At 33.9% G+C, this 17559-nt stretch overlaps 2 protein-coding genes across 2 annotated transcripts; both read left to right on the top strand.

Moving 5' to 3' along the window:
* Positions 1–8697: 8697 nt before the first annotated feature.
* On the top strand, positions 8698–10623 carry Smp_048050 (putative alpha crystallin A chain [Contains: Alpha crystallin A chain, short form]; the record flags this gene model as incomplete). The annotated part of the gene is made up of 4 exons (XM_018794686.1): positions 8698–8781; positions 9760–9957; positions 10051–10186; positions 10277–10623. Coding segments are annotated over 4 exons (714 nt in total), but the record flags the coding sequence as incomplete, so codon positions are not given.
* Positions 10624–11734: 1111 nt separating this feature from the next.
* Smp_048060 (putative alpha crystallin A chain [Contains: Alpha crystallin A chain, short form]) lies at positions 11735–11881 on the top strand (the record flags this gene model as incomplete). Its single annotated transcript, XM_018794688.1, is given in 2 exon segments — positions 11735–11809; positions 11813–11881. Coding segments are annotated over 2 exon segments (144 nt in total).
* Positions 11882–17559: the final 5678 nt, after the last annotated feature.

Raw genomic sequence — 17559 nt, forward strand, 5'->3', positions numbered from 1 at the left:
CGCTTCAGAATATAACACAACAACAAATAAATCCCACACTATTCACACCATGCACTCACATGTTATTAGAAATGACACTGTTTACTGAATATTAGCAAGTAGTATAGAGAAATACATAAAAGGGAGTTGGATAAAAGGAGAGTGAAGACAATATGTAAAAGAGATCAGTAAATGACTTATCTATAGTTTCTTGAAATTTATGATGGAGAAACAGACGACCAGGTCACATTGTTTTCTTGCAGATTCTTGTGTATGGAACAGATATTTCTCATCCAGTTACTTCTGAATTATCCATATAGAGTTCGATGGGGATTAATGTTTGATCAGTGTTGTGGATTCTTTCAAACTGTTGATCATTTAGATTCTCAACGAATTTGATAAGGATAGGACTGGAAAACAAGATTTCAATTTACGACTTGTAGTTATGAGAATGCTTGTAAAAGCGGTAAAACGTTTGTTAAAGAAGTAGGTTCACACTTGAGATTAAATAGTATTTGCTACTATTTATTCACGTCCTGAATAAAGTACATTACATGTATAATAATTTCCTTTCAGTGTTTCGTGTTGGTCCCAAAAACTGTGCAGTTTTCAGAATGTGACACTACACTCTCACAAGGAATACTGATTACATTATATTGAATGGTAACTGTGCTGACGTAACTTTGTAATCTCCTCAATTTCACACACATATTCCAGTTATCCTCCATTTTGTGGTATATTGTATGATTTCAATCTCAACAAACGATTATTCTCAACATTACCAACCAATTTTTTTATGACAAACAACTTCTTATAAACACTCTATACTGTTGAGTAGGATGTCTCAGTGTAACTGCAGATCTCAACCATAAGGATAAATATAATTTCTTTCGCCACCAATACTTTATATTTTTCTCAAAACCAAAATGTACTAGACCTATATTATAGTGTCACTTATATTATAGTGTCTAAATACACATTCAGACTTTAATGGTTTTATGGATTACATTGAGAGTTTCGAAATCTGTGCTATGACCAAGGAAGATACTGAGGATTTTAATATGGTAGGCTCATTTCCTTACGTTCATCGGTAAAGAAGTATACAGCCTAATAAAGACTTTGTCATTTCCAGACAAGCCGATTTCACTCACTTATACAACTCTCAAGCTACTACTACTGGACCATGTAAAGAATACAAATTTCGAATGCGGTAAAGGAGAATAATTCGATGAAATGATTTGACAGAACATCAGGAATTCCACTACATTACTACGTCATCATGGTCCAATACGTAATGAAGGTTATTCAGATAACAATTCATTAAGTTGTGAAACAGTTCACGAAGATGAGCACGAGTTTCGTATATGCTTGTTCTATGACAAGTTTCACCCATGTAATTCATGTGTATTTCGTAATTCTAAATGCTTTAAATGTAATAAAACTGGACACATCTAGTCAGTTTGCAATACCATGGTTCATTTCGCTGAAACTAATGCTAAAATTTGTTATTGTGATCCTATTAAGTTGGATGTTACTAATGATCACTTATCTTTATTCAAGACTTCTAGAAGCGGTATAACGTCACATAACAGTCCATAGTTGAATGAAACCCAGAATCATTGTGAGACAAAAGTTTCTAATCAATCAACTTCTTATCGGATTTCTCGTGTTATTGTACCAGATATGGCTTGTCGTTTAATAATTCACATATTTCTGATGAACTTTCTTACAAATCTGAGAATAAAATGTTGAACGAGTCAAATCATGATCAAAAACCAGATTCAGTTTTGGTAGATGCTGATTTTCCTAATGACCCATTATTCTCTAATAAAACTCTTAATAAATTTGAGGAAAATATTTCCGAAAAATCAAATTCTGATATCATATCAAGTGTCAGTGGTCCTCACAACGAATATCTCTCTAGTGATATTCCTAATGAATCTGACAAATATGTTCCGAATGAGTCGAATTCTAGTCACATTTCTGATGTTATTGTATCAGATGTTGGATATTCTCACGAACAATATTTGTTGAGTAGAATCCCTAGTCAGTGGTATGATGAATCAGATGGAATAGCAAGTTTTCCTGAAGCAGTCAGAGAACCAGTTTGCCCAGATATGGAGTTTGCACAGGCAGCGAATCCAAATCAAGTCCTAGATTATCCTAATGAGTATGAGGCAGATGCATGTTTTCAATTTGATGGAATACCTCAAATTATATATCAGTGTGTATCCCCAAATACTCACATACAGTAATCGAAGCGTGAGATTTGAGAAGATAATGCAAATTGAGAACGTCGTATTGGTTATAACACTGCGACGTAAGGACCCAACATTACTTCATGGGGAAGGATAGTGTTGGAAAGTCTATAATGCAAATTCTAGATATCAGTGGTTTCACTACACAACCGATATGATGATTGTACACTATTCCAGGAATCAGATGAGTCTGTCCCAATTACGGTTGTTAATCCTGATACTAACGATTACATTCTAGACAATACAGGGTCCATATCCAATACACTGTCGAAGAGATGTAAGATGAACTTAAGAAGAAGACGTACAACCGATTTGGCTTACATTCTAAGTTAAGCTGTGGCGGATGTAGTGTTTATATGAACCAATGATTTCTTTGAATTGATGACTGTTTTTATTTCGAATTCCAAATACAGTATATTCGTTCGCGCTCATCTAATATTTCGTGATTAAATTGCGTTATTACTAGGATTATTAGTTCATACTATAATTCAAATAATCTAAAACATCACAATAACCAATCCTACTCTGACGGATAATGTACGGTACAAACCACTAGATAATGAGATTGTCAAATGTTACTATCATCAACCTATCTTTAAAGTATAGTGTTATACATCTCACTCTGTGTCTGGTAAGGTTTAAGTTACTAACCAGTGAGACTCGTTTTCAAGTTACTCAGAAACAATTATAGAAGTCCAATAATCGAATGAAACAGTAGTACAGTGCTCCCAGATTTTCACAAGTGCTTTATATAAGATCTATCGGCGAATGCAACGGTGAAAATATTAGGAATACTACGAATACTCTAAACCCTCATTCGTTTGTTTGAAATAAAGACTAAAATATTAATTAGATAACTGTACAGAGAAAAATAGTAATGACAAGGAAACGTAAACTAACACACTACCTAGATAACTGTACAGTGGAACACACCCGTTCGCAACTCCATAAAACCCCTAGACTTCCAATCACCATAATCGATAATAGTGTGAAATGGACTACACCGTAACATCGTCTGTTAAACCGCTTAAATTTCGTTGCCACCATAACTGCAAATGGAAGCAAAATCAATTCGATCCCATCCAACATGAAATACCAGTTCTCAAATGTACACTATACAACACTAAGCAACGAAATACTATGACGTGTGGAAGTCGGTCAGGTTCACACATTCTGATTGTCAGCTTGAGAATAAATCACGTCTGCTACTCACATACTCAACGCTCCACACCAAACAAAACAGAACTGGGTGGTCAAAATCGATTGATTGCCTATTCACAAACGATAAGTATATGGTTAAAAAATAATCGAAATCAGCTCTAAGTAATACCAGTGAATATGTGAAAGTAAGGCGTGGAGGTGTTTGTGATAAGGTGAAGGTCACTTTCAGGACAACATCCCAGAAAATGTTGCAAACAAGATCAATATCATTAGAAGAATGATAAGACGTTGAAATTAGTAAGAATCGGAAAGGTTTTTATCACACATCCTCGATATTACACTGATCTCGCTCCGTTAGTTAGATTAAAACATCGTATGATATTGAATGAAACGTGTCCATATTGTTGAGAGATTGGTTGTTTATTTGAGGGTTGTAAATACTTGATGAGAGTTATTGTTTTATTAGTGATATTTGATGTACTGTGGGTATGTGAAATATAATATATAAACATATACATATGTCTGGACAATAACAGCGAAATAAGAATTCCTGAAAGCGTTTCATTCCCAATTTACACTAGTTTCAACGACGACACATCAACTGAATGATCACTATTTTCACAACTATTCGTTGTAATATAAGAAAGATGAGATTAAGTATTGTGAGTGTTGAGTTAATTGATATCTTGTCAGTATTCTCGAAATAGTTGGTGTGAATACATGAAAATAATCAATTTTAAAACTGGAAATTAGGAATCGACATATAGAGATATGATAATGACAGGGTTATTTTCAGGTAGACGTAAACGACTGCTGGATTCACATCTGATAGTATTAAAAAGCATTAAAATATTAGTAAGTGAACTATGTCAATGATGCACTTCCTACAATTACATGGAATGCTTTGAACTCGGTCAACACTACTGAGATTTATAGTGGCATTTTGTTTGAGTGTTCAAAATTCGAATATCAAAATCATCCCATTGTGTCAATCGAGGGCAAATAAAGACAATTCAGATAAAAATTTTCGTTTAGACGATATCACTTATCAGCAATAGAAATTTACTTTGCTTGTAAATCTAAAGGATTTCACGGTCAGACAATAGCTCAATCTTGTGGTATCCATTTAATTCCGGTCACTCTGCTTCACTCAAATCCTGTTTGACATTCATCCATATAGTTAGAAGAATCGGTTCGAAAGGAATACAAGTTAAAATGTATAAACAACAGAGACTGTAGCTATCCACCAATTTAAGCCTACCCTTTCTGTATAAAACACAGTGTGTTCAATCCCTCATTGTAACATGGTCCTAACCTTCCTTTATATCTCCCTCAATCTATCGTTTTTTGAATACCTAAATACTTACTCATTCACGTCTGTCACTCCTCATGGAGTGTAGACCGACGACCAGAAATTTTCAACCTACTCCTTCCCAATTATTTTTCACAACTACTAATTATCCATCGTTACAACTTTCAATTATTCTCTTCTTAATATCTATCTCGTGAACGATTATCTTCACTTATGTGCACCTTCAATATTCTGCTGGCATGCATTCCACTTCCGATTGATTGTAGCCGTAATAGTAGTAAAAGTGCTTTTGTTATTATTAGTAGTAGTAGTATTAGTACTTAATTACATGGACTGAATTTGTCAATATGTGTTAGTAATAGGTTTCAAAACTCAACGATAATGGGTGACTTTACGAAACAGGTTATTGTGCCGATAATACAGTGTGAACGGTTGACTTACACAAAATTTAAAATTGAACTCGAGGTGACCATCAGGAGATTGTTTATCACTTAGTACGACGTTTCATGAACTTTGAAGATTTTGATTGTTTTACTTGAAAATCACTGTGTGTTCGTTTTTCTATAACTAGTCACTCACTCATCACATACAGATTATTTCGATGGTTGAAGAATAATTTAACGACTGATCTAGAGTTGGCATTCAAATCAATAGTTTGATTCTCTCAAGTTAAAAATTCCAGTGAAACAGAACAGTGTTTACTGACTTCTCATTTCCAGTTTGTTTGAATTATAAAGTAGATATTATTGCAGCATTGAATTATTCTGTTCTCCAATTTCTTCAAGTGGGGTAATTATCACTCCCCAATAAATTATTTTCATTCGGACATTTTTCACTGGTGTGGTGTTTGCATGAACGAACGATTCCTTTGTACTTGATGACTGACTAACTTTGAATTCAAAATACAATACGTTGGTTTGTGCTCATCTAATACTTCTTGGTTAAATTGCGTTATTTCAGATATTTCTGGTTTTTACTATAATTCAACTGCTCCTAGTTATCACAACTAGTTACTGGACTTTTACATAACTTTTCCACGACTAAATTATCCAGCTCAGAGAACGAAACACCACCCTAATCATCCACCTGGGCTACAGAGCTTCTCATCCACTTTATTTACTTAAGCTGAAAAGTCCTATTCACAGTTAATGCATTTGCTTAAATATCGTAGTCTATGACAACAAAAGAATGGTGGTGAAGAATTAAAAATTCGAAGTGGTGTCGTGTCATAGATTGCTAACAAACGTCAGATGTTGAAGGAAGTTAAGATAATTGTCCACCAAATAGATATTAAGAACACACTAATTGAGAGTTGTAAATATTGAAATAATGTCGAAATGCCACTCTACCATATGGATGGATGAATTTGGCGCCAGAATCCAGGTGTCTCTGTTTTACATCTGGTTGATTTGTTCATGAACTATGGTCCTATCGATTACTCAGAAAATAGTCTCTCATTCGATTTATTATGAGCTTGAACAGAAAAAAACAGATATTTTATGAAGTAGTCCTACATGTTGGAACAAGTATTTCTGTACTATAATGCTATTGAATAGAAATTCGATATTAACTATTTAAAACTTATTCTGCAGATAAATAATAGTTTGTAAGGGCCAATATTATTACAACCCTAACTTGATTATAAACATTTCTCACCGTAGTTAAAATTAGGATAAACTAATCACGTGAATAAACCATGAACTGTCTCATGACCTAAGCAATCAGATGACTGTTTTAATAATGTCAACATAACAAATGGACTATCCCACCACGTATGTAAATATAGTTCAGTACATATCGTACACTTTCTAATCTCATCACAGAGTGTTAACTTGCATGGTTACTAAAAGCGAAGTGCAAGTCGACTGAAAGCTTCATTATCGAACATCTTATCTATTCCGTCCACGATTAGAACTAAAAGGTGTACAGTAATAGATCGATGTTCTTGTCGTTGAGGTTTGAGGCGATGCTGAAATGATTTTAAATTTGTGTAAACTATTTTCATATCACTTCTTTTCATCAATCTGATTGTCATTATGTGAACCATTCTTGATAATTGGAAATTCTGTTAACAGCTTCATATCAATTTATTTATTCGGAGGACTATCAAATACGATAATTCACTAGAAATATAATTAGAGATAATTGGTAGCTAGCAGTGGAATCCATGATGTTCCTTTCACTCTATTTGGACTCGTCATCTGGATGTACCTGCATCCGAGAGTTAATGTTAACAATGTTCTCGAACCCAGTAGCGTTTGCTTCAATTGCCATTATGTTATTCTCTTGACTACTGAGCCCAGATAGCCACTGACTTGTGAAATGGGGTGCTGCTCATAAGCCAATAATGAGACTGATTAATTGCAGTCTTATACAACAATGGGAAGATCCAAACAACCAATACAAATGAAGTACTAATTAACTTTTGGTACTATTGAACAGTTTCAGTAAATGATATCACAGGAACAAATATCTCCAAATTATCATTACTTTTCTTCTCATTAGCGAATACATAAATAAGTATTGATATTTAAACATTTTGGAGAGGCAACTAATTACATTTTTTGAATATAATGATTTCTGGAGGTTAGTCTTCAATGCATCAGTGATTATTATTTTGATCTATGTCATTTAACTACTAATATTCTGACAATTAGTTATAATTATTGTATGGTTTAGAAACGAAACCTACACCATGTTAGAATGGCACCTATTGATTTACGAGAACACACTGTTCTAAATTTACGTAGAATCATCAATCATATACCGAAATGCATAAGATGGTATTCTGCAATCAGAAAATATGGAGGAATATTCTCATGTAAATAAGAAATTGGCAGGTTTATTTTATAAACGTGATATCTTTGTTGATATAGATCCATCGATATATGTATTTCTTTATTTCGCCTTTCATGTTAACATCTTAAAGTAATAAGTTTGAGTTGTGTATAACATCAAAATTAACGTTACTTCACCAAATAAACTCTAAGGGCTTTTGAAATTGAACCCTGTTGATAAATGTCACAAATTTCCAATAGTCATAATCTGAATTCCTGTGTCCTTCATAAAAGTTGAGATGCAATAAAATGATGGATTGTGTAGGTTGCAATACACTTGGATACCACTGTCCTTCTGCAAAACCGAAACAGTTTTTGATCAAATCTGAAAGAATTTCAGTTGAAGTCCAACAGATAGTTCCGGCTCTACCAAGTTTCAAACAACTAAACGACCGAGATACGTGTTGAATTCAAGTTCGAAACTAAGATTAATCTTCGACACAGCTCCATTATTAGAAAATATATGTCGATCAGTTACACAACACAACTCGTTATGTATCTGTGGCGGTTGATGAATTAATATTTATGCAAAGGAAAATGCTTCCTGTAATAATTACATGAAGATTATTAATAATTGTGAATACACTCTTCGAACACTTATAACCGTTACGTTTGGCTTCTTCACATTCCTTCACCATTTCTTTACACCCATTACCTTCCAGATTTTGTCCAATTAGTCTCCATTCGACTGTTGATAACCAGCCATCATTGACGTCGGTTTCAGCTACCGTCTGTCTTTTAAATTATCGCGTGTTTCAATTAAAAATGAATGTCACTAGATCATGCAAACGCTTCAGAATATAACACAACAACAAATAAATCCCACACTATTCACACCATGCACTCACATGTTATTAGAAATGACACTGTTTACTGAATATTAGCAAGTAGTATAGAGAAATACATAAAAGGGAGTTGGATAAAAGGAGAGTGAAGACAATATGTAAAAGAGATCAGTAAATGACTTATCTATAGTTTCTTGAAATTTATGATGGAGAAACAGACGACCAGGTCACATTGTTTTCTTGCAGATTCTTGTGTATGGAACAGATATTTCTCATCCAGTTACTTCTGAATTATCCATATAGAGTTCGATGGGGATTAATGTTTGATCAGTGTTGTGGATTCTTTCAAACTGTTGATCATTTAGATTCTCAACGAATTTGATAAGGATAGGACTGGAAAACAAGATTTCAATTTACGACTTGTAGTTATGAGAATGCTTGTAAAAGCGGTAAAACGTTTGTTAAAGAAGTAGGTTCACACTTGAGATTAAATAGTATTTGCTACTATTTATTCACGTCCTGAATAAAGTACATTACATGTATAATAATTTCCTTTCAGTGTTTCGTGTTGGTTCCAAAAACTGTGCAGTTTTCAGAATGTGACACTACACTCTCACAAGGAATACTGATTACATTATATTGAATGGTAACTGTGCTGACGTAACTTTGTAATCTCCTCAATTTCACACACATTTTCCAGTTATCCTCCATTTTGTGGTACATTGCATGATATCAAACTCGAAAAACGATTATTATCACCATTACCAACCAAATTTGTTATGACAAGCTTCTTATAAACACTCCATACGGTTGAGTAGGATGTCTCAGTGTAACTGCAGATCTCAACCATAAGGATAAATATAATTTCTTTCGCCACCAATACTTTATATATTTGTCAAAACCACAATGTACTAGACCTATATTATAGTCTGATAAAATTTACTACTGTGTCATTTAGATTTCATACTTGTAATCTCTCACTTCGTTTAGACCACTCACATGCTCAAGCTCGTTGATATAAAATTTATTATTTTAATTAAAGAAATTCTCAAACTTCGAAATCATATTTTAGCTAGCCCCTGAAGATGGATATTTTGAACTTCTTTCCCCAAACATACTGAAGAGAAAGACCGCAAAGGAGACCTATGTTTACTTAACAAACAATAAAATGTAATTAAGCTTTTTAAAACATGAACAATTTATTGTTTAACATTACAACATTGATGACTCGTAGTTTAAAGGATTGTTATAAGCCGTCAACTGTTATTACCGTAGTACTCCATACGAAAGAGTTCGAAATAAGCAGCATGTATAACAAAAATAGGTGAAGATGGGAAGGTGAGAATTCATATCTTATTTTTATTGAACACTTTGACGAAATCACATCAAATACCTCGGACAACCAAACAGTGTGTTTTATTTTGTAGGTGCACTTTCATGTGTGCTTCAATTTGGAGGGCTTTGAACCCAAGGATATCAAGGTGACATCGACCGACGATTACGTCAAAGTACAAGCAAAGAAGGAGACAAAGACGGAAGATTCCAGTTGTTCTCGTGAATTTTGTCGCGTAATTGAACTCCCTAAATCGATCGACCGCAACCAATTGAATTGTAGTCTAACTAGTGTGAGTTATGCAAAACACTGTATATGAGATCATTTGTTCTGTTTATTGTCACTCACAAATTAAACGTATCTGTTGCTAATTCGTTTACTTCAGGACGGTGTGTTGAAGCTTGGAGCTCCAGTTAATGTACCTGACTACCAATCACTCACATTCAATGATAACGGTCAGATCGCCATTCGGCCTAAATCACACAATCAAGTTCAAAATGCTCACAAACTGGCAGTCAAGGGTGAGCCAAATACATCTGTACTTATATTACACACTTATTGTTTGATCATTTGTTATTTATAGTTTAGCTCGTTTCCTTATCTCTTCTTAGGTGTTCATGGTTACTCCATCGTTGAAAACGAAAACGGTGGTAGAGATTTACATGTTGAAATGTCATTGGATCCAATCTATAAACCTGAAGATTTGTGCATCAGTGTTGATTCGAACCGATTTATGGTTTCGGGTTGTCACTACATGAATGGTGATCATTCGAGTTCCTATACTAAATTCACTCATTCATATGAAATTCCGGAAACACTGGACCCATTGTCTGTTTCTGCTCAAGTGATTGACCAAACGCTGGTTTTGGAAGCACCTCTGATGAAGTGTCATAAATTGGAACAGTGATATGATCTGAATAATCTTGTTTATTTAAATGAAATATATTTTATCATTTCATTTCTGTGTTATTCAATGTGCATTTTGTTTACCGTTCAAGAGAAGTGACACAACACTTATCTAGTATCATGAGTTTTAAATTACTGTTGTGATCAACAACGTGAATTGCATATCGAACTACAATTTGCTCAAGACACATTTCAAGGGAGCTCTCTTTCGTTACTCAGACCTTGAGGTAGGTAAACTACATCGTATAGATTTAAAAGATTATACAAAAAGGGAGATGAAATACATATCACAAGTAAATCTGGTCTTTGTAGTTATTATATTCAGACGAATGTGATAAATGAGTAGAATGCCAACAAAATGGGTAATGCAAAATACTTCCTTAAGATTACCTGTCTAGAATCCTACAAACTATATCGTTATCGTCAAATACTATTCGGAGTCAGAGTACAACTACACTTTTATGTTGGCAACAACTCCAGATTGTTGAGACGGCTTAAAAGTTTACGAAATAGCAAATGTCACTATATAGTTGGTAGATATCGGGATTGTTTCGAAAATTCAGCTGTCTGTACTGACATGAACCAAGTATAGTTCAGGTTGGACTGATTTCTCTTTCAGTGTACATTTGGTCGAAACGAATATACCTAATCGAGTTTTATTTGCTTGACATTTCAACATTTCAGCAGAACAAATTCTCATCAGTTATGTTAGTCGAATTCAGGTAAACTGAACCAAGGCTTCTGAATTCAATTGTGAATAATTGTTAATATTTTTCTAGTGAAGTTTAATCATAATAAAATTCATTTACAATGTACTACTAATAATCAAAACATTCAACTATGATATGTCCTACTTCCAAATTGATTGACTATTCAATCACACTATGAATATGAATAAACTCAGAGCAACAATTGAAGCAGAATAGTATTATATTCCGTAGTTTATCAGCAACTCCATACAAAAATACTTGTATTGAAAATGGTAGCAAAAACTTAATAATTCTTTATCAGTAGTTCAAGCAATCAATCAAATCAAAGTGAACAACGCAATTACATTATGTGCATTCGACACTCACTTCATAATGAATCAAATGTTATCATCATCTTGGAGATTTCGAAGAGAATACTACTAGTAATGAAAAATGAAGTCACCATAAGTACACATGGATCCAATTAATTGGAGATTGAACAGAGCATATATGACCATTTATTCATACATTAGTATTGTAATAAATTATTAACACAGTGTGGAAGTTTGGATATATCTACCAATTATAATTCTCAATGAGAAAATGAGGCAATCGGAATGAGGATTACTTGTTGAAATCTTCCTTTGGATAACAAACAAGAACCTGTTGGAGCCAATCTATGATAAGCCTTAAATATATGTTCTGTTCAAATGTGACTGTAGCACTATCACAACCCCGACTTATTGATCAGAATTTGAAAGTGACTGACAGGACTCGTTCAATATTGATCACTAACTAGGATGATATTAATAACTCTTTAGCAACTGTCCATTATAGAACTTTCTTTATTTCAATCCACTTTAATTTCAAGAAATTCTCAACACTTTCGTTAGCTTTGTGATTTTTATTTTCGATAATAATTAAGTTAGGTTGAACTGAATTCAGTTATCGTCAATGAAGTTGATTTTGACTTGAATTTTTATGTCATCCGCTTCAATTAGTTACATTGAGTTTTGTCAACCAAATATTTACAGCATTCAAGGAATATCTGTCAGTCCTGGAGTAGCAACAAATAATTAAAATATTAATTTCATGTTTGTGTTAGTTCACGGTTGATGCTTATTCAGAAATGTTGATGTATTCAGTTTCGTATATAATGTCATTGTCTTATTTGATGTAATAGAAGTAGCAATTCAATTAGAGTGGAGTTGGTTGAAAGTTGTTAAGTGAATGAGCAAGGTATCCTGATTCTCTGTTGAATTTTATAGTAGTTACTTTCTCGAAAGAGAGAGATGAGCGATGAAACTCATAAAGCATTCTCTTTCTGTTTGGTGATCGTTAACCGTTCTCAACGAACATGAAATACCAGTTCTCAAATGTACACTATACAACACTAAGCAACGAAATACTATGACGTGTGGAAGTCGGTCAGGTTCACACATTCTGATTGTCAGCTTGAGAATAAATCACGTCTGCTACTCACATACTCAACGCTCCACACCAAACAAAACAGAACTGGGTGGTCAAAATCGATTGATTGCCTATTCACAAACGATAAGTATATGGTTAAAAAATAATCGAAATCAGCTCTAAGTAATACCAGTGAATATGTGAAAGTAAGGCGTGGAGGTGTTTGTGATAAGGTGAAGGTCACTTTCAGGACAACATCCCAGAAAATGTTGCAAACAAGATCAATATCATTAGAAGAATGATAAGACGTTGAAATTAGTAAGAATCGGAAAGGTTTTTATCACACATCCTCGATATTACACTGATCTCGCTCCGTTAGTTAGATTAAAACATCGTATGATATTGAATGAAACGTGTCCATATTGTTGAGAGATTGGTTGTATATTTGAGGGTTGTAAATACTTGATGAGAGTTATTGTTTTATTAGTGATATTTGATGTACTGTGGGTATGTGAAATATAATATATAAACATATACATATGTCTGGACAATAACAGCGAAATAAGAATTCCTGAAAGCGTTTCATTCCCAATTTACACTAGTTTCAACGACGACACATCAACTGAATGATCACTATTTTCACAACTATTCGTTGTAATATAAGAAAGATGAGATTAAGTATTGTGAGTGTTGAGTTAATTGATATCTTGTCAGTATTCTCGAAATAGTTGGTGTGAATACATGAAAATAATCAATTTTAAAACTGGAAATTAGGAATCGACATATAGAGATATGATAATGACAGGGTTATTTTCAGGTAGACGTAAACGACTGCTGGATTCACATCTGATAGTATTAAAAAGCATTAAAATATTAGTAAGTGAACTATGTCAATGATGCACTTCCTACAATTACATGGAATGCTTTGAACTCGGTCAACACTACTGAGATTTATAGTGGCATTTTGTTTGAGTGTTCAAAATTCGAATATCAAAATCATCCCATTGTGTCAATCGAGGGCAAATAAAGACAATTCAGATAAAAATTTTCGTTTAGACGATATCACTTATCAGCAATAGAAATTTACTTTGCTTGTAAATCTAAAGGATTTCACGGTCAGACAATAGCTCAATCTTGTGGTATCCATTTAATTCCGGTCACTCTGCTTCACTCAAATCCTGTTTGACATTCATCCATATAGTTAGAAGAATCGGTTCGAAAGGAATACAAGTTAAAATGTATAAACAACAGAGACTGTAGCTATCCACCAATTTAAGCCTACCCTTTCTGTATAAAACACAGTGTGTTCAATCCCTCATTGTAACATGGTCCTAACCTTCCTTTATATCTCCCTCAATCTATCGTTTTTTGAATACCTAAATACTTACTTATTCACGTCTGTCACTCCTCATGGAGTGTAGACCGACGACCAGAAATTTTCAACCTACTCCTTCCCAATTATTTTTCACAACTACTAATTATCCATCGTTACAACTTTCAATTATTCTCTTCTTAATATCTATCTCGTGAACGATTATCTTCACTTATGTGCACCTTCAATATTCTGCTGGCATGCATTCCACTTCCGATTGATTGTAGCCGTAATAGTAGTAAAAGTGCTTTTATTATTAGTATTGGTATTCGTATTAGTAGTTATAGTACATAAAGGGTGAAGGTGATTTTAGGGACAAGGACAGAAAACAATGGACAAGCAGATAGATATCACTGTTAGAAACGTGTTTAAAAGAAGACCATTCGGATTTGTAAACTAAACATGTGAGGATTTATTTGAGAGAATTACTAGAATCAAATCAATTGCTTAGCTGATGAACTTTCATCAACGATTTCCAAGAATTCTGGGTTGAGAATTCCTAAGGTCCGAGTTTACCATTTGGGTTAATGTAACATTATTTAAAACATGATTACTCATAAACACGTTTTCAAAGTGAAAATACTTTCTGTGAACTTAATTAGATGGACTGAATTTGTCAATATGTGTTAGTGGTATGATGAATCAGATGGAATAGCAAGTTTTCCTGAAGCAGTCAGAGAACCAGTTTGCCCAGATATGGAGTTTGCACAGGCAGCGAATCCAAATCAAGTCCTAGATTATCCTAATGAGTATGAGGCAGATGCATGTTTTCAATTTGATGGAATACCTCAAATTATATATCAGTGTGTATCCCCAAATACTCACATACAGTAATCGAAGCGTGAGATTTGAGAAGATAATGCAAATTGAGAACGTCGTATTGGTTATAACACTGCGACGTAAGGACCCAACATTACTTCATGGGGAAGGATAGTGTTGGAAAGTCTATAATGCAAATTCTAGATATCAGTGGTTTCACTACACAACCGATATGATGATTGTACACTATTCCAGGAATCAGATGAGTCTGTCCCAATTACGGTTGTTAATCCTGATACTAACGATTACATTCTAGACAATACAGGGTCCATATCCAATACACTGTCGAAGAGATGTAAGATGAACTTAAGAAGAAGACGTACAACCGATTTGGCTTACATTCTAAGTTAAGCTGTGGCGGATGTAGTGTTTATATGAACCAATGATTTCTTTGAATTGATGACTGTTTTTATTTCGAATTCCAAATACAGTATATTCGTTCGCGCTCATCTAATATTTCGTGATTAAATTGCGTTATTACTAGGATTATTAGTTCATACTATAATTCAAATAATCTAAAACATCACAATAACCAATCCTACTCTGACGGATAATGTACGGTACAAACCACTAGATAATGAGATTGTCAAATGTTACTATCATCAACCTATCTTTAAAGTATAGTGTTATACATCTCACTCTGTGTCTGGTAAGGTTTAAGTTACTAACCAGTGAGACTCGTTTTCAAGTTACTCAGAAACAATTATAGAAGTCCAATAATCGAATGAAACAGTAGTACAGTGCTCCCAGATTTTCACAAGTGCTTTATATAAGATCTATCGGCGAATGCAACGGTGAAAATATTAGGAATACTACGAATACTCTAAACCCTCATTCGTTTGTTTGAAATAAAGACTAAAATATTAATTAGATAACTGTACAGAGAAAAATAGTAATGACAAGGAAACGTAAACTAACACACTACCTAGATAACTGTACAGTGGAACACACCCGTTCGCAACTCCATAAAACCCCTAGACTTCCAATCACCATAATCGATAATAGTGTGAAATGGACTACACCGTAACATCGTCTGTTAAACCGCTTAAATTTCGTTGCCACCATAACTGCAAATGGAAGCAAAATCAATTCGATCCCATCCAACATGAAATACCAGTTCTCAAATGTACACTATACAACACTAAGCAACGAAATACTATGACGTGTGGAAGTCGGTCAGGTTCACACATTCTGATTGTCAGCTTGAGAATAAATCACGTCTGCTACTCACATACTCAACGCTCCACACCAAACAAAACAGAACTGGGTGGTCAAAATCGATTGATTGCCTATTCACAAACGATAAGTATATGGTTAAAAAATAATCGAAATCAGCTCTAAGTAATACCAGTGAATATGTGAAAGTAAGGCGTGGAGGTGTTTGTGATAAGGTGAAGGTCACTTTCAGGACAACATCCCAGAAAATGTTGCAAACAAGATCAATATCATTAGAAGAATGATAAGACGTTGAAATTAGTAAGAATCGGAAAGGTTTTTATCACACATCCTCGATATTACACTGATCTCGCTCCGTTAGTTAGATTAAAATATCGTATGATATTGAATGAAACGTGTCCATATTGTTGAGAGATTGGTTGTATATTTGAGGGTTGTAAATACTTGATGAGAGTTATTGTTTTATTAGTGATATTTGATGTACTGTGGGTATGTGAAATATAATATATAAACATATACATATGTCTGGACAATAACAGCGAAATAAGAATTCCTGAAAGCGTTTCATTCCCAATTTACACTAGTTTCAACGACGACACATCAACTGAATGATCACTATTTTCACAACTATTCGTTGTAATATAAGAAAGATGAGATTAAGTATTGTGAGTGTTGAGTTAATTGATATCTTGTCAGTATTCTCGAAATAGTTGGTGTGAATACATGAAAATAATCAATTTTAAAACTGGAAATTAGGAGTCGACATATAGAGATATGATAATGACAGGGTTATTTTCAAGTTTAAGTAAACGACTGCTTATCGTCACTTTCAAACTTCTGCTGGAATACATTCAAATTCCGATTGATTGTAGGCGTAATTTTAGTGGTAGTATTAGTGGTTTTAGTATTATTATTATTATTATTTATTATTGTTATTATTCTTATTAGCAGTAGTAGTAGTAGTAGTAGTAGTAGTAGTAGTAGTAGTTTTAGTACTTAAAGAGTGAAAGTGATTTTAAGGACAAGGTCAGAAAGCAATTGACAAGAAGATTGATATCACTGTTTAAGACAAGAGCATTCGGATTTGTGAACTCAACATTTGAGTAATTATTTCAGTTGATTACTGCAATCAAATCAATTGCTTAGTTGATGGACTTCAAGATCGCGTTGCTTATCTCTCACTCGAAACACTCTATCGTTCATAGTCTAAGTGACCATCATGCTTTGTCTATTCGACAGTGTTATATGAAAGATTGTCTAATACATAAATGAAGCATTCACATGTCCCAACACAGACGTGTTTGAACAAGGAGTTTTGTTGCTCACTGAGTCAAAGTTTTCAGGGACATCTGTACCTTCTGGTTCGTGGAGACAACACTCACACTGATATCGACAGTTTGTGATTGGAAACTCAATTTCAAAAGACCAATGAAACAGAACAATGTTTACAGTGTGCAACTATTTACTATCCTACCGTATATGTTTACGAATGATATCCAAGAATTCCAGATTCTTAATGAAG

This window comes from Schistosoma mansoni, chromosome 1 (genome assembly GCF_000237925.1).
Source record: "Schistosoma mansoni strain Puerto Rico chromosome 1, complete genome".
In the NCBI taxonomy this organism is placed as follows: Eukaryota; Metazoa; Platyhelminthes; class Trematoda; order Strigeidida; family Schistosomatidae; genus Schistosoma; species Schistosoma mansoni.